General features: G+C 39.2%; 1 protein-coding gene across 1 annotated transcript; it reads right to left on the reverse strand.

The window, feature by feature from the left end:
• Window positions 1–709: 709 nt before the first annotated feature.
• Window positions 710–24,751, reverse strand: Cops3 (COP9 signalosome subunit 3). The gene is made up of 12 exons (XM_010637400.3): window positions 24,482–24,751; window positions 21,336–21,465; window positions 18,349–18,461; window positions 18,194–18,243; window positions 15,859–15,951; window positions 14,316–14,495; window positions 10,348–10,488; window positions 8,371–8,544; window positions 4,585–4,671; window positions 2,495–2,608; window positions 1,592–1,672; window positions 710–963 (listed from the first exon to the last, which is right to left on the reverse strand). Exons 1-12 carry the CDS (start codon window positions 24,534–24,536, stop codon window positions 910–912), a joined length of 1,272 nt encoding a protein of 423 aa, XP_010635702.1. The 5' UTR covers window positions 24,537–24,751; the 3' UTR covers window positions 710–909.
• Between the last annotated feature and the right edge of the window lie 201 nt (window positions 24,752–24,952).

Below are 24,952 nucleotides of genomic sequence, written 5' to 3' on the forward strand. Positions count from 1 at the left end.
TTTTTTTTTTTTGGTACTAGGGATCAAACTCAGGACTTTGCACTTGCGAGGCAGGTGGCGGAACCACTGAGCTAAATCCTCGACCCCTATAATGTGGTACACTTTAATGAATCAACCTTAGGAAAAATTGTAATAGTGTCTACATCATTAAAGTCCGCAAGAATTACAATGATAGCTAGAAGGGATTCATAAACACATTTTAGGTGGTTGTAATTTTACATCTAGATAAACCAGAAGTTATTCAATTTTTAAAAACAGGGTCTTGCCGGGGATTTAGCTCAGCTTTTGCACCTTATGGATGCTTTTTATTTTGAGTGTGGTGCTCGATGTTTATTTAGGGCCTTCACACTGAGTTACATCCCCAACTCTTTTTTATCTCAAGACAAGAGTCTCACTAAATAACCAAGTTGCCTGGGCTGGGCTTGAACATGCAATCCTCCTTCCTTAGCCTGAAATCCCAGAGTGCTGGGATTATAGATGTGTACCATTGCACCTGACCACCTTTTTCTTTGGATGTGACATTCACTTTTAGATTCAATTCTTCCAAATATTCCTAGAATCCAACTACTGCTGTTCACAATGACTGGGTTCATTAAAGCCTTTCCAAAGGGGGAAAAGTGATATAAAAAACACATCAATGTTCAAGGACTAAAACGAAAAGGTAAATTTAATGCAATAACAATAATCTGAGGATAAATAAATCCACAACAGACTCTAAAGTTTGCAAATTTTTTCCTTTCTTTGCAGAGAGTGGTTTTCTGAAAGCACATAGGACTGAAGATGTCAAAACAAAATTGCATTTCTTAATGTCCAGGTGGAATAGGCTTGCTGCTCCCTGCTGCCCTCTCACTTGCTTGCCGCTGGTCACGGTGACTGTTTCGCCTGTTGAACTCAGCATGGGTGTTAGTTTCAGGAATAACTGGAGGGTTTGTTTCCTGAATCATCTTCTTGTGAGCCCATACTCTGTGCAGGGGAAAGTGAGGCAGAGTGTCTATGGTTGCCTTTGTTAAGGGTCCCGCGGTCCCAAACAAGCACACCTGCTATTGCCCCATTCCTAGGACCCAGAGCAAAGCTGCTCTGAGAACAATGAGAAAAACAACTGAGGGGGCCGGGGATTGAGCTCAGTAGCATCGTGCCTGTCTTGCAAGCATAAGGTCCTGAGTTCAATCCCTGGTACCAAAAAATAAAATAAGAAAAACTGAGGAACCTCCCTCAGTCCCCCTAACCATACTTCTAGGACACTACTGAAAATGCTTTTTTTCTTTTGGCGACAGGGTCTTGCTATATAGTTTAGACTGAGCTTGAACTCGTGCAGTCCTCCTGCCTCAGCTTCCCAACCTGCTGGGATTATCGGCATGTGCTACCATGCTTGAAAATGGTCTTAACAAGTGTTTCTATGTGAACTTACTGGTTCAAGAACAACAGGCAAATTTACCACTTGAAACCAAGTTTCCTTGCTATGTGATAATATGCCTCCTTCTCCACCTAATCCTACTTCTTCAAGGAGGAAATCCTTACCTTTAAAGTGTGATATGTGATAATATGCCTCCTTCTCCACCTAATCCTACTTCTTCAAGGAGGAAATCCTTACCTTTTGCACGAACTGAGGGTTGACTGTAATTTCCTGGTCCATGGCTTTCAGCCGCTCATCCAGCTCTATGCACTTCAGCATCTGTACGACAGACCCAAGTAAACATGGTTAGCAGGTAGACTTCTGTCAATCACATCCTCTGTAACCTTGACTGTTAGTGTGGGAGCCATAGGTTCACAATCCTGACCCGAAACCCCTGGGCTAATGGATTCTGGAGTCATAATTATATTGGATTCAGAAAGTTACCACAGTACGTACTGTATATAACCTAATAGCCCAGCAAGGTCAAGGTAGCACTCATGGTCAAATACATTCAACATCTTTCACAGTGAAACCATTATATTAACACTAAAGAAACAAGTAAAATCTATACATCATTTCAGGCTACATTTTGCCACCAAATGAATTACCAAATAAACTTCTAGTTTTCAGGCTGGATTATTATTTTTTACATTTTAAATTGCAAAAATCAGATTGTAGAGGTATCCTGTGCTAGTTACTATATAATGCTGGTTCAACCATTTTCCAGCTCATGGTTAAGAGACACAAACTGCCCTGATGACCACCTGAAGGGGTCTGTGCCAAGGTTGCTCCTAATCTCCCCACCCAGACTCCAGGGAAACAAGGCTCCACAATGTAAGTGGGTGTGGGGTATGGCTAAGACTATACAGACTTTTCAAGTGTTTTCAGAGTGTGCCGATTGGGAAATCTAGCCACCATTTATTTATAGCCATACAACCAGGAAGGATTTTAAGTGGGCCATTTTGAAATTAATTCTCTAGGAAGGAAGCATTTGTAGGTTGTGAACTACCTGTACTTCAAACTAAAATGCTAGAGTACAGAGCAGCACTTCAAATATAGCAGTATTCAATCAAGAAAGCCTAGATCTGGCAGCATGTTTACCTCCTGATCGATGTTATGAAGCATGGCTGGGTTATTATATTTTTCAGGATTATCATGAAAACTGACCATACCATCCTTCTGGTTAATACTTGCAAAAATTTCACCATCTTCTATCTATTAAAAAAGAAATTGGGAAAGCAATTTAGAACATTATGTGACCATCTAGTCATTGCTATGACTAGAAAAAAACACCAAAAAAATTTATAAATAAACTTTTATGTGTATTTTATTTATTTTTGAGACAGGTCTTACTAAGTTGTGTAGGCTGGCCTAAACTCACAATCTTCCTGCCTCAGGCTCCCATATGTGTCACCACATCTGATTGTATGTGTACCATCAATTTTTATGATATTTACTACTATACCATTATAGAATGGGTACAAACAAAACCGACATACACACATACACAAAATCCCTGCCCTTGCATTTTTTTTTAGTTGAGGTAAAACCCATAAAACTAACCATTTTAAAGTGAACAATTCAGGCAGTCAGTACATTCAGTGTTCTGTACCTCTATCGAGTTCTAAGATATGAGCATCATTCTAAAAGAACACTCCGCATCCATTAGCAGTTACCTCCATCTTTCTTCCCTCAGTCCCCTGCAATTACCATGTCTCCATGAAATTACCTGTACCATGCATTTTCTATAAATGGAATCATACACTATGTGTCTTTTCTGTCTGGCTTCACTTAGTTTAATTTTGTTGAGGTGCCTTGCTTTTTTGTGGGGGAAGTTGGGGCTTGAAACCTAGGGCTTGCACATGCTAGGCAAGTACTATACCACTGAGCTACAAACATCCCCAGCCTGGCTCTTGCATTTTTAAATGCCCCTTTTAGATACAATTTATATTGTACTTCATTTTAGAAAGCCTTAACACTCAGTGGCAATTATCTTTTGAGTCTTTAAGAAAACTTTCCTACCGCTGCTGACTCTGGGGATTCATATGATTGATCTTCACAACCACATCAGGACAATGAAGTCAAACAGTGAGAAGCAGTCAGGCATAGTGATGCATGCCTATAATCCCAGCACTTGGGAGGCTGAGCCAGGAGGACTGCCGTGAGTTCAAGGCCAGCCTGGATTACATAGGGAGAGTGGGAGATGCACCTAAGTAGAATAAAGAGGGAATGTCAGTGTGCTGGTGGGATCTTACTTCTGAAGCTGGTTGCTGAGTACATTAGTATTTTTCTAAGTATCCTTTATGCCAGTGCTATTCAAAGTGTGTCACATACCAATACTGGCTACAATGGGGTAAGGGGTTTGAGTCAGGATGTAAGTCAATGTCACTAAGCATACTATTTATAGCCTTTCTTGATGCTGTAGGGTGTCTTGATGTACAACTGGAGCAAGGTGATTATTATCATAAAGGAGCAGAAAAAAATCGTACTACTTTATGCCTCTCCATATATCTGAAATATTTCTTGGGTGTTTACAAGAAACAATGTTTCATGAGGTTGAGGTTTATAAAAACTGATAATGTAAATGTGTAAATAAGGAACGCAAATAGGTCACTAAAAGTAAATCATGTGAGTACACTAATGTTATGATTTGAATATCATTTAATTGTTTGCATGTCCCCAAAAGATTATGATTGAAGGCTTGGTCTGCAATGTGTGACAAGAGATACGTGGTAGAATCTTGAGGTAGAAGGTGTACTGGGAAGTTCTTGAGTCAGGTATGCCTAAAAGGGACTGTGGAGCCTGCCACTCTACACTCTGGTTTAAGATGTAACTGCTTCTGTGTGTGCTCCTGCCCTGATGTGCTGCCCTCACCACAGGCCAAACCAAAGGGGCCACCCCATCTTGGACCTGAACATCCAAAACTGTGAGCTACATAAACTTTTACCATTTTCTACTTTAAAGTTAGCGTCCTCAGGTATTTCATTATAGTAGTACAAATCCAACTAATACAATGATAACTGAAAAATCCTACACATAAGGAAATGGACCAATGTCACTAGAGGTTGACTCTGGCTGTCTCTCCAACCCCCATTCTCCTTTTTTTAAAAATCCATAATGAATACCTGCTACTTCCACAGAGAAATAATGCACTTTTTTTCACTATTTTTTTTAAATGAAAACACACTTACCATATGTAGAACATACTTTTCTGCCTCCTGAGGCCCAGATAACTGCACACGACTTGCCATATCTTGCAATGATAGTGTTAAAAAAGTCTGAAAGTCAAAAGTAAAATTAATCACATAGAAACAACAAAGTCACCTTATTAAATATCTATGGACATACAAATAGATTACTATGCAGCTGTAAAAAGAAGTGAGAATAACTTCTATGAACTGAAAAGGAATCTTACATATATTCACTATATAGAAGAAAGGAAGCTGCTTAACAGTGTGCACAGCACACTGACATTTGTGTAGATGAACATAAGGGAAAAGACTGCCTGTGTACATACGTGGGTGTGTGCATGTGCTCATGTGCACATGGATTACATTTAGGACACCTGAAGAGACTCCTTGTAACACTGTGCTGCTTCTGGGCTGAAGGGGTCTGGGGGTTTAGGCCCCCTTCGTAGAACCCTGGCCTAGCATGTGAGAGGCCCTGGGATTTGAAGCACCAACAATGCAACAATAAAAAAACATTGGGATATAGAAACCAGATGGGGATCTTTACTTTTTTTGAATTCTGTATTACAAATGTATTACCTATTAAAATAAAACTGAAAAAAAAATCACATTTATCCTTCAAAATTCAAAGTTAAGATTTTAAACAAAAGAGGAGTAAGCCAAACAGAAAAAGACTATACACTATTGGGGGGGTAGTTCAGACTGTTCTGGAACTTAACTATGTAGCCCATGCTGGTCTCAAACTTGCAGCAATCCTCCTGCCTCAGCCTCCCCAGTGAAGACTATACACTTTTTTTTTTGGTGGTGCCAGGGGTCGAACTCAGGCCCTTGTACTTGCAAGGCAGATGGCAGAACAACTGAGCCAAATCTCCAGCCCCAAGACTATACACACTTTTGATGCACAAAGGAAACCAGTGTTTATCATTGCTCTGCTTAAATCTGATAAAAATGTTACCACTCAGTAACAAATTAAGAGTTCCTTCTTAATGGCAGCTGACAAAATTTTCAATGACATTTTCAGAGCTGGGCATGTTAAAACTGTAATCTTAAAAAAAAAAATGTTTTGTTTTGTTTTTTTCAGTAGGGCTAGAAATGGAACCCAGACTTCACATATGCTAGGGAAGTATTCTATAGCACTGAGAGCTACATTCCCAACTTAAAATTCTTGAGAATCTAATGACCAAAAACAAATAGGGCTGGGGATTTAGCTCAGTGATGCCTCCGCCTGCCTCACAAGTACAAGGTCCAAGTTCAATCCTCGGTATCAAGAAAACTCCACCCCAAACCAAAACAAATAAACAAAAACAAACAAACCAAAAACCAAAAAAGAACTACATATATTTAAATTTAGAGACTACCACCCAAGGAATTGAAGCTATTTTGCTAGTTTTAAGTACAGAACTAGTTTCACTCATTTTTCCTATTTTAGAATTTACTGAAGCTTCTACTTGAATGTCTACCAGCAGAGGACTAGATGGATAAATTATGATCCGTGATACACAGGGTCCTATTTGCCATGGAAGGTTCACAACATACCAAACCAAAACAGCAGGGTAGAAAAATGATCCCAATTACACATAATTCAGAATGTTCACACATACATACACAGAAGAGAGAGAGAAGAGGGTCTAGAAAAATGTTCACAAAGATGTTAATAAAGAGTAATCTCTCAGCACTGAAGGTGGCAGATTAAACTGTCATTTGGCAATCCCTTATCTGTAGCTGCCTCCCCTGCTGCGGACATTTCTTGAAAATTTTTTTAGTTTAAAACTTTTTTTACTTGGCTAGAGAATCCCTTTGGATTAGACATGTTCTATAGTGACACTGTCTCTTTTCCCTACTACACTTTAGGATGACCATCTTCTAGGTCCCCCCTCAACAGTGCTCACAAGTCCAGGGTACCACAAATCCACCGTGAGTTACCACATGTAGGACCCAGGAACAACTGTCCAGCCCTGGCCTGGCCACCACAGACCCTTTCTGCTTAGTCACACTCTTGTTACAGATTTTCCCATGTAGAACAGAAAACTGCAATATACCATACTGTCTCAAAATATGTGCTACCAACTACCCCAAAGTAATGAACTATGGTTGAGTGTTTCACCAGAGAGCTAAATGAAGCACCCTCCTACTGAGCTACATCCTCAGCTATTTTTTATTTTGAGATAGAACCTTGCTAAACTTCTCAGGATGATCTCAAATTTACAATCCTCCAGCCTGACTTCCTTAGTGTGCCCCTTCTCATCTGGCTAAACTATTACATTTCTTAGATTGATCTTTTTAGTCTATAAGTCAAGTTGGTTTTTCTCTGATTGACAAGGTCACATTTGTTTTTTAATCCTTTTTATTTTTATCAGCCCATTTTTTGAGACAGGGTCACTAAGTTGCCCAGGTTTGTCTCACACCTGCGATCCTCCTGGCTCAGCCTCCCACAGTGATATGATTTCAGGTGTGTGTAACAGTGCTGTTTCTTTTTTATATTTTATTCTGAGACAGGGTCTCACTGAGTCACTAATGCCACTATGCCCAGCTTTGATCAACCCTGAATTACTTTTTCACATTTTTCTGTGTGTGTTGTGTGCGCGTGCGTGTGCACGCCAGGTGCTGGGGATTGGACCCAAGGCCTTGCATACACTAGATAAGTGTTCTACCTCTGGACCAAATCTCACCCCCATTTTACTCTTACAAATTAACTTTTTACAAATTCTTTGTGGCTGTCCTTAAGTGAGCCAGCAATCTCTAGTGACTCTCCCAAGAATACCTGGAGGGAATTCCTCTTGTTTAGTGTCTACCTTCTCACCTCCTTCTCTCCTCTTCAGGAGCCTCTGTCTTTGCATGGCCTGCCCAACTCCAAGACTATCTCATCTCACCACTCTCTCTCTAGTTTCTGGGGAAGTCACCTTCCCTGGGTCCTCAAATCTATCATCCCTTTCCACTGCTGGGCAGCCTGGCAATGGCCATTCTTGCTTCTGCACTTATTTCCTGCCATCGTCACAGCTGATGTGGGCGGGCAGGGGAGCTGTCCAGGGAAGGGATCACCACATCCTCTCCAGCAGTGCACTGCTTGCCGGCTCTCTGACCAGACTTTTGCCACCAGAAAAAAAAACAACACACTATGTTTAAGCTTCCCTCAGTAAGATCCCTATGCTTGCAGTATATGCCTTTTCAACACAGAAGACTATTTTCTTTTTATGTTTTCCTATACTAACACTTAATATATTTTAAGAAATCAGATATTTTTCATCTTGAAAATTAAAATTTGACTATTTTCTTTATGTTTTCCTATACTAACACTTAATATATTTTAAGAAATCAGATTATTTTCATCTTGAAAATTAAAATTTGCCTACATCCTAGGATTCAACTATACATGGTTTATATAACCCTGGCAACAATCAGGTCAGAGTCAGATGATGTTTACAGAAGCTCAAACAGAGATGAGCACAGCCCGGCAACTTCCAAGACTGGTTCTCACCACTGCTCCCATCTGTCCATCTAGAACTGGTGACCCCTCCAAGGCTACTTTCTCTACCTCCCAGTGTAGCCATATCTCCTACCTTTCTTCCTCTTCACCTGCTCCTCTTCTCATATACCCTGTTCTAGCCCTGAAAAGACCAAAAGGTACCAATCAAACTAAAAATCCAGCCACAAAGAAAGTTTTCTTAGTACAGAAATCCTGCCATCCTTTATCCCTGTACCTGCTTCATCACTGCTGAGAAGGAAAAGGAGAGAAACAGGATCCAAGAGAATCTAGAGATGCCATCAGTGGGCATCACTCACTCGCCTCACCTTTGTTAGCCTCTGAATGTTCTTCTTATAGAGGGAAGACAAGCACTGCTTCACCAGGCCCATGTTGTTATCTCGTGTGAAAGTTTCACTGTGCTTGTTTACCAGGTTTCGGAGTTCTGAGGGGTTATTGGTGGAGTAAACTTGTGCTAACTCATGGTATGCATTGCTGAGAGGCTGAAAGTTTGAAGGTAGGAAAAAAATCAATTATGAAGCAAAACCAAAAAATTTTATGGTACTGTAGTTTGATTATATACACACCATGCTGTTTCTCACAAATGACAATTTATCCAAAACAAATGCCTGATTTTTGTTGCCCTCCCTAACCTTTTTTTTTGGGGGGGTGTTAGAGATTGAATCCATGGAGCAATGAACTGTATCCCCACCCCTTTTTGAGTAAGGGTCTCAGTGAGTTGCTCAGGTTGTCCTCTAAATGGTGATTCTCATGCCTCAGTCTCCCAAGCAGCTGAGATGATAAGCATGTACCACTGCATTTGGAAAATGTGTGGTTTTTAAGATCAAGGATAGAACTTTACTATGGAGTAATTTATTGTAAATAGAACTTTATAGCACAGAGCAAATATCTACAAAGTAGGTCAAAGTCCACTCAAATTAGTGAAGACACATTTCTCCCCCCAATGGTCCTATTTTTTCTATTGACAAATCATACTAGGAAGAAAGCAAACATCATTTTCAGCTTTCTCTCATATATTCACACACAATCTTACCAGGTATAATGGGACCATCTGCTACTTCTGTTAAGAAATTAAAGCAGAGATCCAAGAGAATGTGGATTGTCCTGAAGAGCACAACCAACAGGCAGAAACTGGATTCACACTCACTTCTCTGAACTCTGTGTATTCTTTTTACTATTTATGATATCATCATAAACAAATTATTAATTATTGTGAACAATGACCTCAAGCCTTGAAGGTATTCTTTATAAAGACGTTCCTTCAACAATTCTACAATACACTCAGGGGCCATTGGAAGGAGCCCAGAGTTCTTGACACTGACCTGAGAACAGCTGTCCTAAACCCAGCCCACCTATTGCTCTTGCGTCGTAGTCCAGGAAGCGCCTTTAGTCACCATTCCCATCATCAGGCAGTCAGAGCCGTGAGATCCGCAAGAGGGCTCTCAAGCCAAAGACACTGGCTGTTCTACTTGCACCAGTATCTCTAACACACAGAAGATGTTATTTTTCTTTATGCTTTTCTGTACTGTTTGAACACTTAATAATACGCATATGTGTGTGTGTGTGCGCGCGTGCGTGCGTGTGCAGATGGTAGAACCAAAACCACAGAGCCAAATCACTGGCAATATATTTTTTAAAATTTGCTTTGTGCTATAATGTTTTACTGACACTAAGCCAACATGGAAATCTTCTCACCTAAAATTTTTGTACGAGGATCAGAGTAAAATTATTACCAAAATGTAATCTCATAACCCTTTGGAACTGCTCTTTTTTTCTTAAAGAAAACCCAATCATGTATTTAAGAAAAAAAGTTTATTTTTAAACATCCCAGTTGGGTTGTCAGTGAGAAATTACAGTACAGGAGGCAAAGCTGTGGTTCTCCTCCAGGGGCTTTAGTAAGATTACTTAAACCTGGGCAGGTTAAGAGTTCAATCAAATCAGCAATGCTTTTTCAGTATTTTGACTAAAATGTAATGAAGAAACACAATAAAACCCAACCCTTGTAGGGGCTTTAGTATCTATAGCCATAAGTACCCAGCCATAAGTACCCAAAGCAAAGGTCTGGAATCAAGTTCCTGAGACACTCCCTGCCAACCAAGAGAGCACAACGGACATGGACTGATTGAATTCCACTTCCAGGCTCCCAAACGACATTTCATACATAGCTGCTAATCTGATGCTGTTGAGAAAATTACTATGAAATAAGATTAGAGAACTCTATCACTACAATTATTTTATGTACTTATTAACATATAAGTAAGTCAGTTTGATTTTTAAAAACTTACCTTAATGAATCTACCCACAATTTGAGATGTATATTTTGGTAGCTGTTGTACTTTCCCAAGTAATATCAAAGACACTAGAATATACTTTTTATATGATTCCAACATAATATGACTGACCGCCATAGCAGGAGTAGTTATAGCCTGAGCAAGAGAAGAATGTATGGTGTAAACAGAACACTCTGTGGCAAGAAACAGCAACTGACCACATTTATCACTTTACTTATAAAACATAACTTATAATGTCCTGTTATTTCTATTATTACTACTACTATTATTAGTTGCAATATTGGGAATTAAACCCAGGGCCTCTGTACTGAGCTTCATCCCCAGTTTTTTTTGTTTGCTCGTTTATTTTTAATTTTGAGACAGGGTCTCACTAAGTTGCTAAGTTGTCCAGGCTAGACTCAAACTTGTAATCCTCCTGCCTCAGTTTCCAGAGCGCTGGGGTTACAGGTGTGGCCACCACACTTGGCCCATTATTATTTTTGTAACAGCTTCATTTAGCAGTAATTCACAGTATAAAATTTACCCCTTTAAATATAAAATTCAGTGGTTTCAAGTATATCCACTATAAGAATCTATTTGGTAAAAAACTATCACCATTACCTAATTTCAGAACATTTTCATCCCCTCAAAAAAGAAAACTTTCACTCATTAGCAGTCATTTCCCATTCTCTCCTTCCCACAATCCCAGCAACTATTACTCTATTTTCTGTCTCTATGGATTTGCCTATTCTGGATGCTCATGTAAATGGCACCACAGGATGCAAGGTTTTTTGTGACCAGCTTCATTAACTTAATGCTTTCAAACTGCAAAGTTCATTCCTACGTAGCATACTTCATTGAGTAAAGAATATTCCACAGTGCAGATATACCACATTTTATTCCTCAAGTGATATATATTTGAATTGTTTCTACCTTTTGGTCATAATGAGTAACGGTACTGTGAACATTAGTGTACCTTTTTTTGTGGGGACACTGATCTTCATTTCTCTTGGGAATATTCTTAGGAGTTAAATTAGTGTGTCACATGGTAACTCTAAGTCACATTTTGAAAAAAAAAAAAAAACCCCAACTTTTTTTTGTGCTTGAGATGGAATCCAAGGCATGCACATGCTGGCAAGCACGACAACTAGTCATACTGGGATTATAGACATAGGCCACCATGCCCAGCCCAAGTTTTTTTTTTTGTACCGGGGATCGAACTTGCATCCTTGAGCTTGCAAGGCAGGTGGCAGAACCATTGAGCTAAATCCCCGACCCCCAAATTTTATTTTAATTGCCAAACTGACTTCCAAAGTGACTGTACCATTTTGTAACCCTATCAGCAATTTTGAGGGTTTCAAATTTTCCAAATCCCAACAATACTTGTTACTGTCTTTTTATATTTGAGTCATTCTAGTGGGTATTAACTGTATGAATCATACTGTGGTTTTGTTTTGTTTTGTTTGGTACTGGGGATCAAACTCAGGATGTCACGCTTGCAAAGCAGGCAGCAGGCCAGGCATGGTGGTGCATGCTTATAATCCCAGCACTCGGGAGGCTGAGGCAGGAGGATTGCTGAGTTCGAGACCAGCCTGGGCTATATAGTGAGTTCCAGTTCAGTCTCAACTACATAGTGAGACACTGTTTCAAAAACAAAAAACAAACCAAACAAAGCAGGTGGCAGAACCACTAAGCTAAATCCCTCACCTATTTTGTTTTGTTATTTTTGGTACTGGGACTCAAACTCAGGACCTTGTACTTGCCAGGCACAATGCCACCGAACTACATCCCTGGCCCACACTATGGTTTGAATGTACATTTTCTTAACAATAACTGTAAGAATCTATTTGGTAGCTATTGGCCATTTGCTTATCTTCTTTGGAGAAACATCTACTCAAATTCACTGCCCATTTAAAAATTTTGGACTTTGGAGTGGTTAAGGTCTTTGTATATTCTAGATGCAAGTCCCTTAACAGAAATATGATCTGCAAATATTTTCTCCCATTCTTTGAGTGTCTTTTTACTTTCTTTTGTTTGGGTTTATGAAGGTCAACAAGAATTAAAAACCATCACACCCAAATCAGCACAAATATTCCAAATCAAAAACCAAACCACTAAATCCCTAACTCTTGAGACTTCTACATAAACATGTAAGTGCATGAGGACAACATGTACAATGATTCCCAGTACTACACTCTTTTAATTTTGAATTATCAGAATTTGATTTCCATTAGTCAGGGGCAGATGATCTAGTTTAGTTACTCCATGAAGTGGTACAAGATGAACCTAGCTACACTTTTTGTTTTACACAGTGCTATATGACTATTTTCTCAATAAATACATTCTTCTTTTGGAATTTTCTTTAAGGCCATTAAAAAAATCACTTTCTGAATTTAAGGTACTATCATCTAGAGCTGCATGTGTATCATTAAAACACAGCTGCAGGGCCAGGGATTTAGCTCAGTGGTTCGGTGGCCTGCCTTGCAAGCTCAAGGACCCAAGTTCAATCCCTGGTACCAAAAACAAACAAACAAACAACAACAACAACAAAAAAAACCACAGCTGCAGAACAAACAAAGCAAAAAGCAAAAAAAGCTACATGAAGAAGACTAACACCAGAGACAGTGCTTGTCATTAGGTAAATATCAGGGAATAAATGTATTTGCAAGTAAAAGGATTATCCTATAAACATCAAAATATGTTTTAATATTTTAACTACTTAAGATAGAAATATTTTCTAAGTTCAGACACACTTTCCTGCCTTTTTAATGTCCACACCACCCTAACATTTGAAAGTACCTAGTGGCTACAAAGTATGTTTTAACCATTTTCTAAATGTGTAGCCTTGAAAAAAAGTCATCTGGGAAGATTTAATCTGACTAGACACATCTTTCAATGATATGGTCCCTGACTGCCCCTTATGGAGCCCTCCTGAGGCTGTCTCAACAGGGCTCATGAACCGTTTGCAGTAGCATTACTCAGAGCCCCAGAAATGGGCATGTGTGTAAAGGTTAATGGTGACAGTCAACTTGGTTTGAGAAACCACTACGAAACTGGTAAAGCACACTTCTGGGTGTGTCTGGGTGGGTCACGGGGGTGTGACTCTGGGGACTTTAGCTGGTCCCTGGACCCTTTCACTCTGGCTGTTTTCTTCTCTGCTTTTTGGCTGTCATGAGGTTAGCAGCTTTCCTCTGCCATATTTACATTGGAGCCAAATAAGCATGGACTGAAATCTCTGAAACCGGGTCCAAATAAATCTCTCCACCTTTAAACTTTAGGTGTGAGGTATTTTGTCCTAGCAATGGAAAAGTGATTAATACAACATCTGTGTATTACAAATCAGTATTCCAAGAGCTCCTTTCAAGATTTAGAATATCCTTAATACATGCTAGAATTAAACAGGAACTTACAAACACCTGACTAGTTTATCTTAGAATGCTGGCATTAATCAATATAGTGTATCTTTTTTAGACCCTGAATATCCAGAATATCCTGCCAAACTGTGTAACATACTTCATTGCACAGACAAGGATGAGACACAGGCAAGAATGGAAGGATCTTTTCACTATATACAACTTAATACCTTTTGAATTTTGTATCATGAGAGTTATTTCACATAAAAATAAAATACCACACATGGTTTTAGAACAACATGACATCTCAAAAATTAATCAGATCAACCTCTTCCCTATAGGCAAAGGGAACTATAAAGATAAAAAGATGTAACTTGCCTCAAATCCAACAGGCTGTAAGTGGAAAAGCCTGGCAGATTAGAACCATTCACTAACACTTTTCTCTACCCGACTACTGCTCCTCTGCTTAAGCCTGAGCAAATTACCACCATTTACATGATCAGAGAAATGGTCTTCGATGGTCTCTTCCTTGTGAAAATTAGAGGTTTCTCAACCAGTCTAGCTATAAACCCAAGAGGTACTTCTATCATACAAGTTCAAAACCACCCAGGGATCTGTAAAGGTGATTACCTGTTCATAAAAGTAGAGTGCTCTTTCAAAGTTCTTCAGCCCAGTATAGATCATCCCTCCATAATAATAGTAACATAAAAAGTGTTTTGCATCATAGGCTCCATTCTCTTTACAGATATCCATCATGTCCACATCAAGGTATGGAAGGGCAGGCTTAAAGCATTTTGCCAGCAAACAAAGCTGTGAACAAATTTGTATTAAATCATTTTATTTTGGCAGGCTTTAGCAAAAGGAAGACATTCAAAGATTCCAGAAATTTCAAAAGACTGTTATTTTAAACAATTTATTAAAAATGATCCAAAATGTCAACACATTAGTCAATTTCTTAACCATTTAGAATAATAGAGAAATCCCATCCCCCACCCCGGTACCAGGGATCGAACCCAGGACCTTGCACTTGCCAGGCAGGCATGGCACCACTGAGCTATATCCCTGGCCCCTAGAATTTCTTTCTTAAAAGGCAAAACAAACAAAAAAACCAATCAGCTATAAGGTAGTGTTCTTCACAGATGAGTTGAGAATAGAGAACTTCACAGATACAGCTCAGTTACCATTTAACCCACCCCACTATTCATCTGTTTACAGGTGGGCAGGTCTGTGCCCCTTTCCTCTTCATTGAACAGGAAAACAGACAGACAGACAGACAGACAGGTGTGATAGAAATGGAAGTCTTCAATTAATTCCTTTCAATTTGAATTCTTTAAGGATATGTAGGAAGTTGTGCAAGTCAAGAAAGTAAGAGCACAGGAAGTTCTATAGCTAGATAATGGTGACAAGATCTAACATCTGCACAGATTCATTTAGCTGTAGATTTCTTAAAATCAATGCTCTACTGTATGCTATACCTCAGTCACAACAATTTTTTTAAAGTTGAAAAATAAAGAAAGTACATCTTCATGTGACATTAGAATGCATGTTTGAAATAATCCACATACCATGAGACACCCCATACAGACTGACTAAAGCACAACACACCCATATCATGGAATACCATGCAGCTATCATCTCTAAGAAACATTAAATAGGAAAAGGCAAGGTACCTAAGAATTTGTACAAATTACTAGAATTTGTAAAAAAAAAAAAAGTAAAACTATATACCCATACTTGCTTGTTATGTGCATAAAACATCTTTGGAAGAATACACAATAAATTACTAATACTAGTTTTCTTTAAAGAGAAGAAATGGTTGGCTAGCAAACAGAATGGTAGACTTCATTATATATCCTCTCTTTTGCCTTCTGGTCTTTGAATCATGTAAAGTAAGATAAATAAAATGAATAACATTTTAAGGTGTAAAAAGTTATCTGTGTTTATTCTCAGATTTCACCACTTCTATAAAAGAAAATGGCTTAATGGGTTTTTGTTGTTTCTAATGTTACAACCAATCATTAATTACCATATCTGCTCTATAAGCTTACTAGCTAAAAGTCCCAGCCTACATATTTCAACTTCTACAAAATAACACAATCTCTTTCAAATGATTTTTATGTATCTAATCCAATGTTAAGCAAGCCCATGAGCAGCTTTACACTCAGCTGCTTACCTGGCAGAGATCGGCGTGTATTGAGGTCAGCTGGTTTGTATTCATCTGCATCTTGTCTATGGCTTGCTTAAGGATGCCAATTCCTCGCAGGGGCTGTCAGAAACGACATCTCTTTCAGACAAGTTCTCAAAGATGGCAGCACATTGGATCTTATGTTGTCACTTACAAATAAAAAATAACACTAATTGATAGGTTTCTTTAAACAGCAATATGAGGTTTTCCACACTGTCAGGAAATGTCTGTCCCTTGTTTCTTAGAATATTTAGATAATTCAGCACCACAATTTAATCAAAATCTTTTTCTACAAAGAATACCAATAATCAAAAAAATTACTTTCTCAATAGTTTACATTTAAATCTAAATAAAAGTTTTCCAAATCATTACAATAGACAAGAGCCTGTGTTTAGAACAATAATTGTGATAAAGGTGCTGGCATTTTCCCAGGGGTCAGACAAGCCCTTATTTAGTAGCATATCACTATTGAAACTAATAAAATAAGTCATAACAGACCATTTCCTGCCTAAGGCACAATCTTTGGACAGAAGACGAGACTATAAAACAGGGAATTACTTTATGGCTTTTTCTATAAAGACTTAATGATTCTTTTTCTTTCTTTCGAAGATAGATCTTACTACGTTGTCCAGGCTGCACTTAAAAAGTCCTGGGCTCAGGCAATCCTTTTGTCTCAGTCTCCCAAGTACAGTACCCACAGCTACAGGTAAGCAATGCCATATCGGTTTTGACCTGTTTTTAAAAAATCACCTCTTTCAAACAGTTGATTTAGTTCTCCTAGAGAATATAAACTGGTTCTTTCTGCCTTCAGCCTCCTTAGAGCAAGTAAGTTTTTTTTTGGTACTGGGGATCCAACTCGGGTCCTTGTGCTTGAGAAGCAGGTGGTGGAACCACTGAGCTAAATCCCTGGCCTGAGAGCAAGTAATCTTAAAGTTCACTTTCAAATAAAAAAGGAACACCCACATTACAACGTGTGTGAGTATCACAAATGGTGAAGAAAGAACTGTCCCAAGTGAAAGGAAATTAAAGAGATACAACAGTGTAACACCTTAGGTCTTGTTTTGCTATAAAAGACATTAGGTGGGTCTGAGGATTATAGCACAGAGGTAAAGACTTTGCCTAGCATGTGCAATGCTTTGGGTTCAATACTCAGTACTGAAAAAAAAAAAAAGTATATTTAATACACAGCTGAACAGTTGGCCACATCTAAACAGAGGCTGTGGATTTGTAAAAGCATTATACCAACACTTATTTCCACGTGCTGGCCATTTTACTGTGGTATCTAAGACAATATCCTTAGCATGCCTATAATCTCAGAGACTCAGGAGGCTGAGGCAGGGGGATTTCAAGTTCAAGGCCACCTTGGGCAACTTATCAAGACATTGTCTCAAAAAAATATGAAGGTCTGTGGATGTAGTCAATTTGAAGGCCCTAGGTTCAGTCCCTAATACCACACACAAACACAACGCCAGCCAGCCAGCCAGCCAGACACATATGCACTATAATAGCTTAATTTTTAGGAAGCACTTATTAATGTATTTAGGGTAAGGATAGCTATCCAAAATTTACTTTCCAATGCTTCAGAAAGAAAAAGTGAGAGAAAAAGAAAAGCAAATATGGTAAAATATTACCACTGGAGAATCTGAAGTATACATGACAATTCTTTATATTATTCTTGTAGCATTTTGGAAGGCTTAAAAATATATTAGAATTAAAAGTTCAAAGGAAAAAACCAACAAACAAAAATAACATGTTACAACACAAAGGACATGAAAATGGTTTCCTTATTGTTTTATTATTATTATTTTTATGTGTGGTGCTGGAGATAGAACTCAGTAGATCCCAGGGCCTCTCACATGCTTAGGCCAATGCTCTACTACTGAGCCACATACAGCCCAGATTGGTAGTTTCAAAAGCAAAAACAACCAGTCCCTTATTGTCTTTTCTTTTCTGCATGCATGCATACAGAACTGGGGATTGAACCCAGGGCCTTTGCACTAAACTACATCCCTAGCCAATCCCCCCACTTTCTAAAATTTTGAGACAAGGTCTCCCTAAGTTGGCCAGGCTAGGCTCAAACTTGCAATCCTTCTGCCTCAACATCCCTGAGTGCTCCGAGTACAGATATACCCAACTTAGGTCACTCTTCTGACAAAGGGACTAGACATCCTTACAAGCAAAGGTTTGGGGTGCTCTCTAGTAACCACAAGTACTTGAGTGTTAGAATGCTAACTACCAACTTGGAAACTTAATAAACTAGTTCATTATGTAAGTTATAGATATATTATAACAGAACCCTGAATACTTCAATAAGAATTCTTACCTGTTTTCTTTCCACAAGTGCATTTGTTAGTTGATGGCAAAGTCCAGCAACTAGATACAATAACAAAATATTGAAAACATAAATAACTACAAAGGCAAAATACATTCAACAGAAGATAAAAATTTTTTTAGAAGATAAAATATTATTCAGCTTACACGTGTCTGTTGCATATCGAATGTGCTCCCCATTACAAGTACTGATGAAAAGCTGAACTTGTGAGAATAACGTTTCAAAGTCAGGAATACTGGGCATAGAAAACTTCACAAACCTAGAATAAGGAGAAAAGAATAATTATTCTGATATTTCATAGGGTAAAGTGTAGAAACAACTTATGGCAAAAGTCCATCCAATAGTCTCTAAAATTAAATAGAGAACAGTATTTTTAAAAATTAGTAAGTTTCAGGGGCCGGGGATTTAACTCAGCAGTTCGGTTGCCGAGTACCAAAAAAAAAAAAAAAAGTTTCAGGCTGGGGATTTAGCTCAGTGGTTCCACTGCCTGCCTCGCAAGGTCCTTGCATGAGGACCCAAGTTTGATCCCCAGTACCAAAAATAAAAACCCAATAAACTAAGTTTCCATGTTTTTTTCATAATGAAGACACAGAACAAAGGATTAAGAAAAATATACTTTTATTTTTTATTTATTATTATTATTATTATTATTATTATTTTTTGGTACCGGGGATTGAACTCGGGTCCTTACACTTGTAAGGCAGGCCACCGAACCGCTGAGCTAAATCCACGGCCTCAGAAAAATATACTTTATAAAGAGTAACTTTCAAAATGAAAAACTCCATTAAATGATGCCAACCATCAGGTTGTCTAATACTTATAAAGGAACTAAATTACAAAGTTTTCATTTTTGTTTTGTCTTTCCCAGTACCAGGGATCAAAGCCAGGAAGTACTGAGCTACATTCATTTCCAGCTGTTTTTTTTTGTTGTTGTTGTTGGTTTGTCTGGTTTTTTTTTTTTGGTATTGGGCATTGAACTCACAACCTTGTGCTTGTGAGGCAGATGCAGTAATCCCTGGCTCCAGATTTGTTTTTAAAATTTTCTTTTTTGCACCAATATGGTCATGACATGTGTTCAAGCCCAGCCCAGGCAACTTAGCAAAACCCTGTCTCAAAGTAAAATATAAAAAGAGCTGGGAATATAGCTCAGTATGAAGACCCTCAGTTTAATTCCTAGTATGGAGAGAAAAAAGAAAAATCAATTATTGGAGCTGGGGATGCAGCTTGGTGGTAGAGCATGTGCTCAGAATGCATAAAAACTCAGAATGAGTTCAACCCGTAGAAGTAGAAAATAAAATCAGTTGTTGCTTTTCCTGCTTTGGGAATATACTGAAGGCAGGCAAGAAATGAGAGGCATGAACTAGCGGGAATCTAAGGTAGTGGCTCAGGTTAAAGATATTGTTGCCAGGATTTGGTGATGATGTGGTCTAGCTCCCAGAAAGACTTAACAGAACTAGCTGATGGGCAGGACAGGAAGAGGGACGTTGACAAGAAGACTCAGAGGATTCATCCAGAATAACCCAGCCAATGGTGCCAGGGATCAGAGTCAGGTTTCAGGGGAGAAAATGTAAAATCCCACACTAAGCATTGCTATAAGCAAACATCAAGCTTTTCTTTAAAACTACTGAAATGAACTGAAGAAAAATGAAATGATGTTATTACCTAATCCATTGTCTCCTATATCTTTCAGCTTGACTACTTCCATCTACATAGCATTTTTTTACTTAACCACATCATCTTACATGTGTAATTATACTTTGTAATAATCAAGATATACTAGAAACACTTTCATTTAGGGTTCACAAGAGGACAATAAGACATTACTTATAAATATAAACATGACGCTTGGGATCCCACAAAGTATAATTGGGAGAATGGAGATTTAAATCCAGGGTTCTATGACTATATAGTAACTGATACACAATGGTCAGACACTACAGTAGCAATGGCGAATCTTTTAGAGCTTTCAATGATAACAAATAGCCAGTTGCTATAAGTTCACTGCCACTGCACTATAGCTTCAAAATCCTTTTATGTACATTATCCCACTTGAAAGGTAGTATATGTGAGTTTTTATATGTATTAGACATGCAGGCTATCTGTTCTTTCATATCAATAAGAAGCATAGGAAAACACAGATGGTAGAATTCTTTGTGTATGGCACTGGGGACTGAACCCAGGGCCTTGCACTCCACCACTTAGCTGTATCTCCAGCCCTTTGGGCACGATACTGAGCCATATAGAAGTCTTTACCAGCACAGTCCTACAGAATTGTCTGCAATAGTATAAATGTTTTACACTTTTGTTGTTGCACCTAGCTTGATATACAGCAAGTATATCAAGAAACTAAATCTTTATCCTTATTTAATTTTCACTAGTTTTAAATAGCTACATATAATTAGTGGCCACTATACTATACAGCACATCTCCTGACCCTTTCATTCTCATAAGGTTTCTTCTCTAAACTTTGCTCCTGACATTTATGTTTGTTTCAGGAATCATGGCATGAGTAAAATCAGACCCCATTTTAGGTCAATTTCTTCTCAGTTTATTTATATTATTCCAAATTTCAGGGCAACAACAATATACCGATTTATAATACTATAACATTAATAACAGTAAGAGAAGAATTCTGAATCAAGAGAAGAGTTATAAGGAACATCAACTGAAATATATGTTTAACTTGGTCTTAAAGATGTTAAGATCTGTGCAAAAAAAAAAAAAAAAAAAATTGGTATTTTCATTGCATGTACTCCATCATACCCTGCTCCAAAATTCTATTTTCTTTCCAAGTTAGAAGATGTGAACAAAGTTATGGATTATTTGCATTGATGTATTCAGATAAATGTAAACTATAGTGCCCACAACTGAGATGGCTATTTATTTTAAAACAAAATTTCAAAATGTAGATAACCATAAATGAAAGTAGGGAAATGATAAAGCTGAACAAAATATGGTAAGCAACAAGCTGAAAGGAGTAAAATCTAACAACTATGGTATGAATAGTTTTGCAAAAGAACTCAGTATTGTTTTACACAACTTACTTTCTACACCAAAAATAAGTAAATAAAGCCAGAAAGTACAGAGTGTTCAGTTTCAACATGCAAAAAACTATAAAAGGAGATGCCCTTACAAAACAGCAAGGACACCCAAGGAGTGTTCTTGTACATCCAGCGCCCCAAGCACAGTGTCTAGATGGGATAAATTCTTCGCAAGGAGTTCCCCACTCTTGTTGATCAGTTCACAAAGCTGAGTCATTTGCCCTGTAAAACAGAAACACTAGCATTCAGTTATAGCACTAACCAAACTTTTAGGAATTCTAACTACAGACTACCGTGCCTAAAGATGTTGTCTTATGTCCCCATCCTTTCAGATGAGGACCAGAAGGACCACAGGAATAAAACAACCTGCCCACAGCCTCAAGAACTAATTAGAGAGGACACCAGATCTCTCATTTTCCTTGGGCTTCCTTTTAACCAGTTCTTCCAGTCCCTCAAGACAGAAATGTATACATTACTGTCATCTCCTTTCTCATTTCCCTCTCTGTACCCAAAAGGTCACCAAATATTTCATTTTAATTTGCCCTCAGCTCCATTCTTTTTTCTCTCCTCTGCCTTCCTTAGCCTGGATCCTCATCTTTTTGTGTCTGAGCTACATCATGCTATAAATCTTCTGAAGGATATGCCTATTTCTTTCTTCCAACCCATACTTCATATTGGTATAGTCTTTCCTTTATATTGGTACAGTCTGATCTTTCTAAAATGCAAATTCAATCAAATTATTCTAATGGCTTTAAGAAATTTAAATGCCTCAGCCTGGCTTACAGAGCCCCTTCAATAACTAGTCCCTCTCATCTCTCCAATTTACCTTTTGCTAATTTCCTGGACACATCTACTCTTTGGTTACACCAAGCCCAGAAAAGTCAATATTGTGCATATTGTCATTCTTATGCTTCTATACATGCTGTTCACAATCCCTCTCCCCAGATTTCCTGCTATCTGAGCCTCAAAATTCAACAATACAGCTGGGGATTTAGCTCAGTAGTGCCACCAGCCTCACAAGCACAAGGACCCAAGTTCAATCCCCAGTACAAAAACAAAAAAATTTTCAACAATACAGTTAGGCTTGGGTCTTCCCCGGGCCCTCTCCTCACCGGCTTTCCACCATTAAGTTGGACATCTGCCCTCTCTGTTCTCTCTACGCATCAAGGGGATTGTGATAATATAGGGATTCAACACAAACTCAGATGGATGAACTAGTCTTTCCCCAGCTTCAAAACAGTGACTACTTACAGCCAATCAAACCAGCAGTTTGTTGAATTAGTTAAGCTCCTAACTTATTGATCTTTCCCCTATACCACGATACACAATAATCTGATTAGAGACTGGCTATACTGTATCAACCCACTATCATTTTATTATATAGAATTTACTGGCAGGTATGAAATAGTTTCTTCCAGTTAAATGATTTACCCTTTTCCAAAGCCCACTATTCTAAGAAAATTTACAGCTTCTTTCTTTTTTGTTTTTGAAACAGGGTCTCACTATATAGCTTAAACTGGCCTTGACTCATGGCCCATCCTCCTGCTTCAGCTGAATGAGTGCATGGACCACCATGTCTGGCAATTTACAACAATTTGAAACACCCAGAAACAAGCACTTCAGTCCATTAGTTTTCCCCCAATTTAATACTTGCAACCTGGGTTGCTATGAATTATCAGATAGCTAGTGCAGGGGTAAAGGAAGAGTCAAAAGCAAGTTTTAAGTGTCACAGGTTGCATCTGAAATAAACCCAACGGGAGAAGTGACCAGTGCAATTCTCTCTAATCAGAGAAAGGTGGAACTGATACTAAGTCTCGGCATTCAAGATCCATGTTAGAAGATTCTGAATAAGAGCACCTAAAGCAGAAACTTACAAACATTTCCTGTGCAATGAGTGAGACACAGAAGCTGATGGTAGTGAATGAACTTATATTTACTTCTGCCTAGCAGACCTCCTAAAATAGTGTATTCCACAGAGCTGGAATCAAAAGCTTTCACGTTATCTTCCTTGATGCCCCCAATAGCCCACTGCTGTTTCATAAATGTGAAATGTGGCCCAGAAAAATTAAATGCTCACACAAGTGATGGAGACAGGATTCCAACCTCAATCTTTTAACCACATTACATCCTGAAGTAGAAAGTATTTGTGGCATAAATAAATCCACGAATCTTCTTCATTCATAAAACATTCAAGCCTGTACCTGACTTGTGAATCTAATTTCTATCAATAATAAAGAAAATGAGATTATTAAGCACACAGTTCCATACCAGCTCATCTAAGCTTTACAACATTAAAGCAGGCAGCACCCCTGCACTTTTTCACATGGCAATAAAAGACTCGAGAGGTTGAAGGTGACTTGTCCAAGGTCACAGAGCTCTTGAACTTCACAATCAATGTCTATCAGCGATAATTCGTAGATGTATTTATGGCACCTGATGTAACAGGCACTGTTCTAAGTGCTTTTACGTGTTTTCTCATTAATTCCCACAAAAATTTTATGAAGTAGAAACTTATTTTTATTTTGCAGATAAAAAAAACGAAGCACAGGATAAAGGGGCCTTCATAGCTAGTGTCTAATTACTCAGAAACCAGGATTCTGTATATTTAGACGATAAGATGAATGAACTAAAAAGCATGGAAAATTGAAGGCAAAATAATCTAGGTAAAAATTCTACCCCTTAGAAATGGAGCCCTAAAGCAAGAACTCCTTTGGTATTCTGTGGGACAAAAATAGGCGCCGAGGTTTCGAGCTTGCGCCGGCAGTCGGCTGAAGACCCAGCAACAGCAAGCCACTGAGCCAAGCAGCTCAGAAAGGACTCTCCTGCGGCGGGTTGCCCAGCGGCCTAGTCAGGCGGCGGCGGCGGCCACAGCGGCAGGACAGACGGAGCCCTGCGCCAATCACTGAAATTAAGGGAAGCCGAAGGGGCCAATGGGAGCTCAGGAAGGCGCCTAGCGGAAGTCACGCCCCCAAACTGTCAAGCGAAGCGCCGGTGGAAGGGGCCCGGGGGGAGGAATGCTGGCGGCCCGAGGGAGGGGAGGCCGGCGAGCTGGACCGTGGAAGGAAGAGTGCTAGGAGATGCTTACATTCACCTTGTGTTCGACCCTGCCCGGCCTACGGTCGCAACCCGGCCCCAGAGAGGAGGCTTAGTTCTATTGAGGGCGGACTCAGCCGTCCGCGCTGGCGCCAGAGGATGCAGGCCCATCCCCGAGGCCCAGCCCCACTTCCCAGGGCCTCACCTTGAGCCGAGAGTTGTCGAACGCTGTTCACGAACTGCTCCAAGGCAGACGCCATGTTTCCCCGCGGGCGGCCCGAGCGGCAGAAGCTGCTCGCGCGGGAAAAGGCAGCCGCTCTAGGAGGAGGGGCCGCGACGAAACCAGAGGAGCCCGAATGTGAATGCGTCACTTCCGCCTACTCAGGCACCGCGATAATTCACCTAGCTAGAGACCCGTTACTGTTTCTGTGGAAACAGTTCTGCTGTCTGCCGTTGCCGGAAGTTAGTTTCCCCCCCTCCCGCCTTCATTGTGTGTATCTGTGAAACCTCTCCCCGAGTAAAATGCGAACTCTCGTGGTGAAAGGAAGGAACGAAACTCACACTTAAGCACAATTATCCCAGTCCAGATTCTGTCGAGATAACCATGCCTTTTTTTCACTTGGCCAGATGCTTCAAGCGTAGCTTAATTGGCACGTCCTTCACGAGGTTTTTAACT

Source organism: Fukomys damarensis, unplaced genomic scaffold (genome assembly GCF_012274545.1).
Source record: "Fukomys damarensis isolate Sample0158 unplaced genomic scaffold, DMR_v1.0_HiC HiC_scaffold_23, whole genome shotgun sequence".
NCBI classification, from domain to species: domain Eukaryota; kingdom Metazoa; phylum Chordata; class Mammalia; order Rodentia; family Bathyergidae; genus Fukomys; species Fukomys damarensis.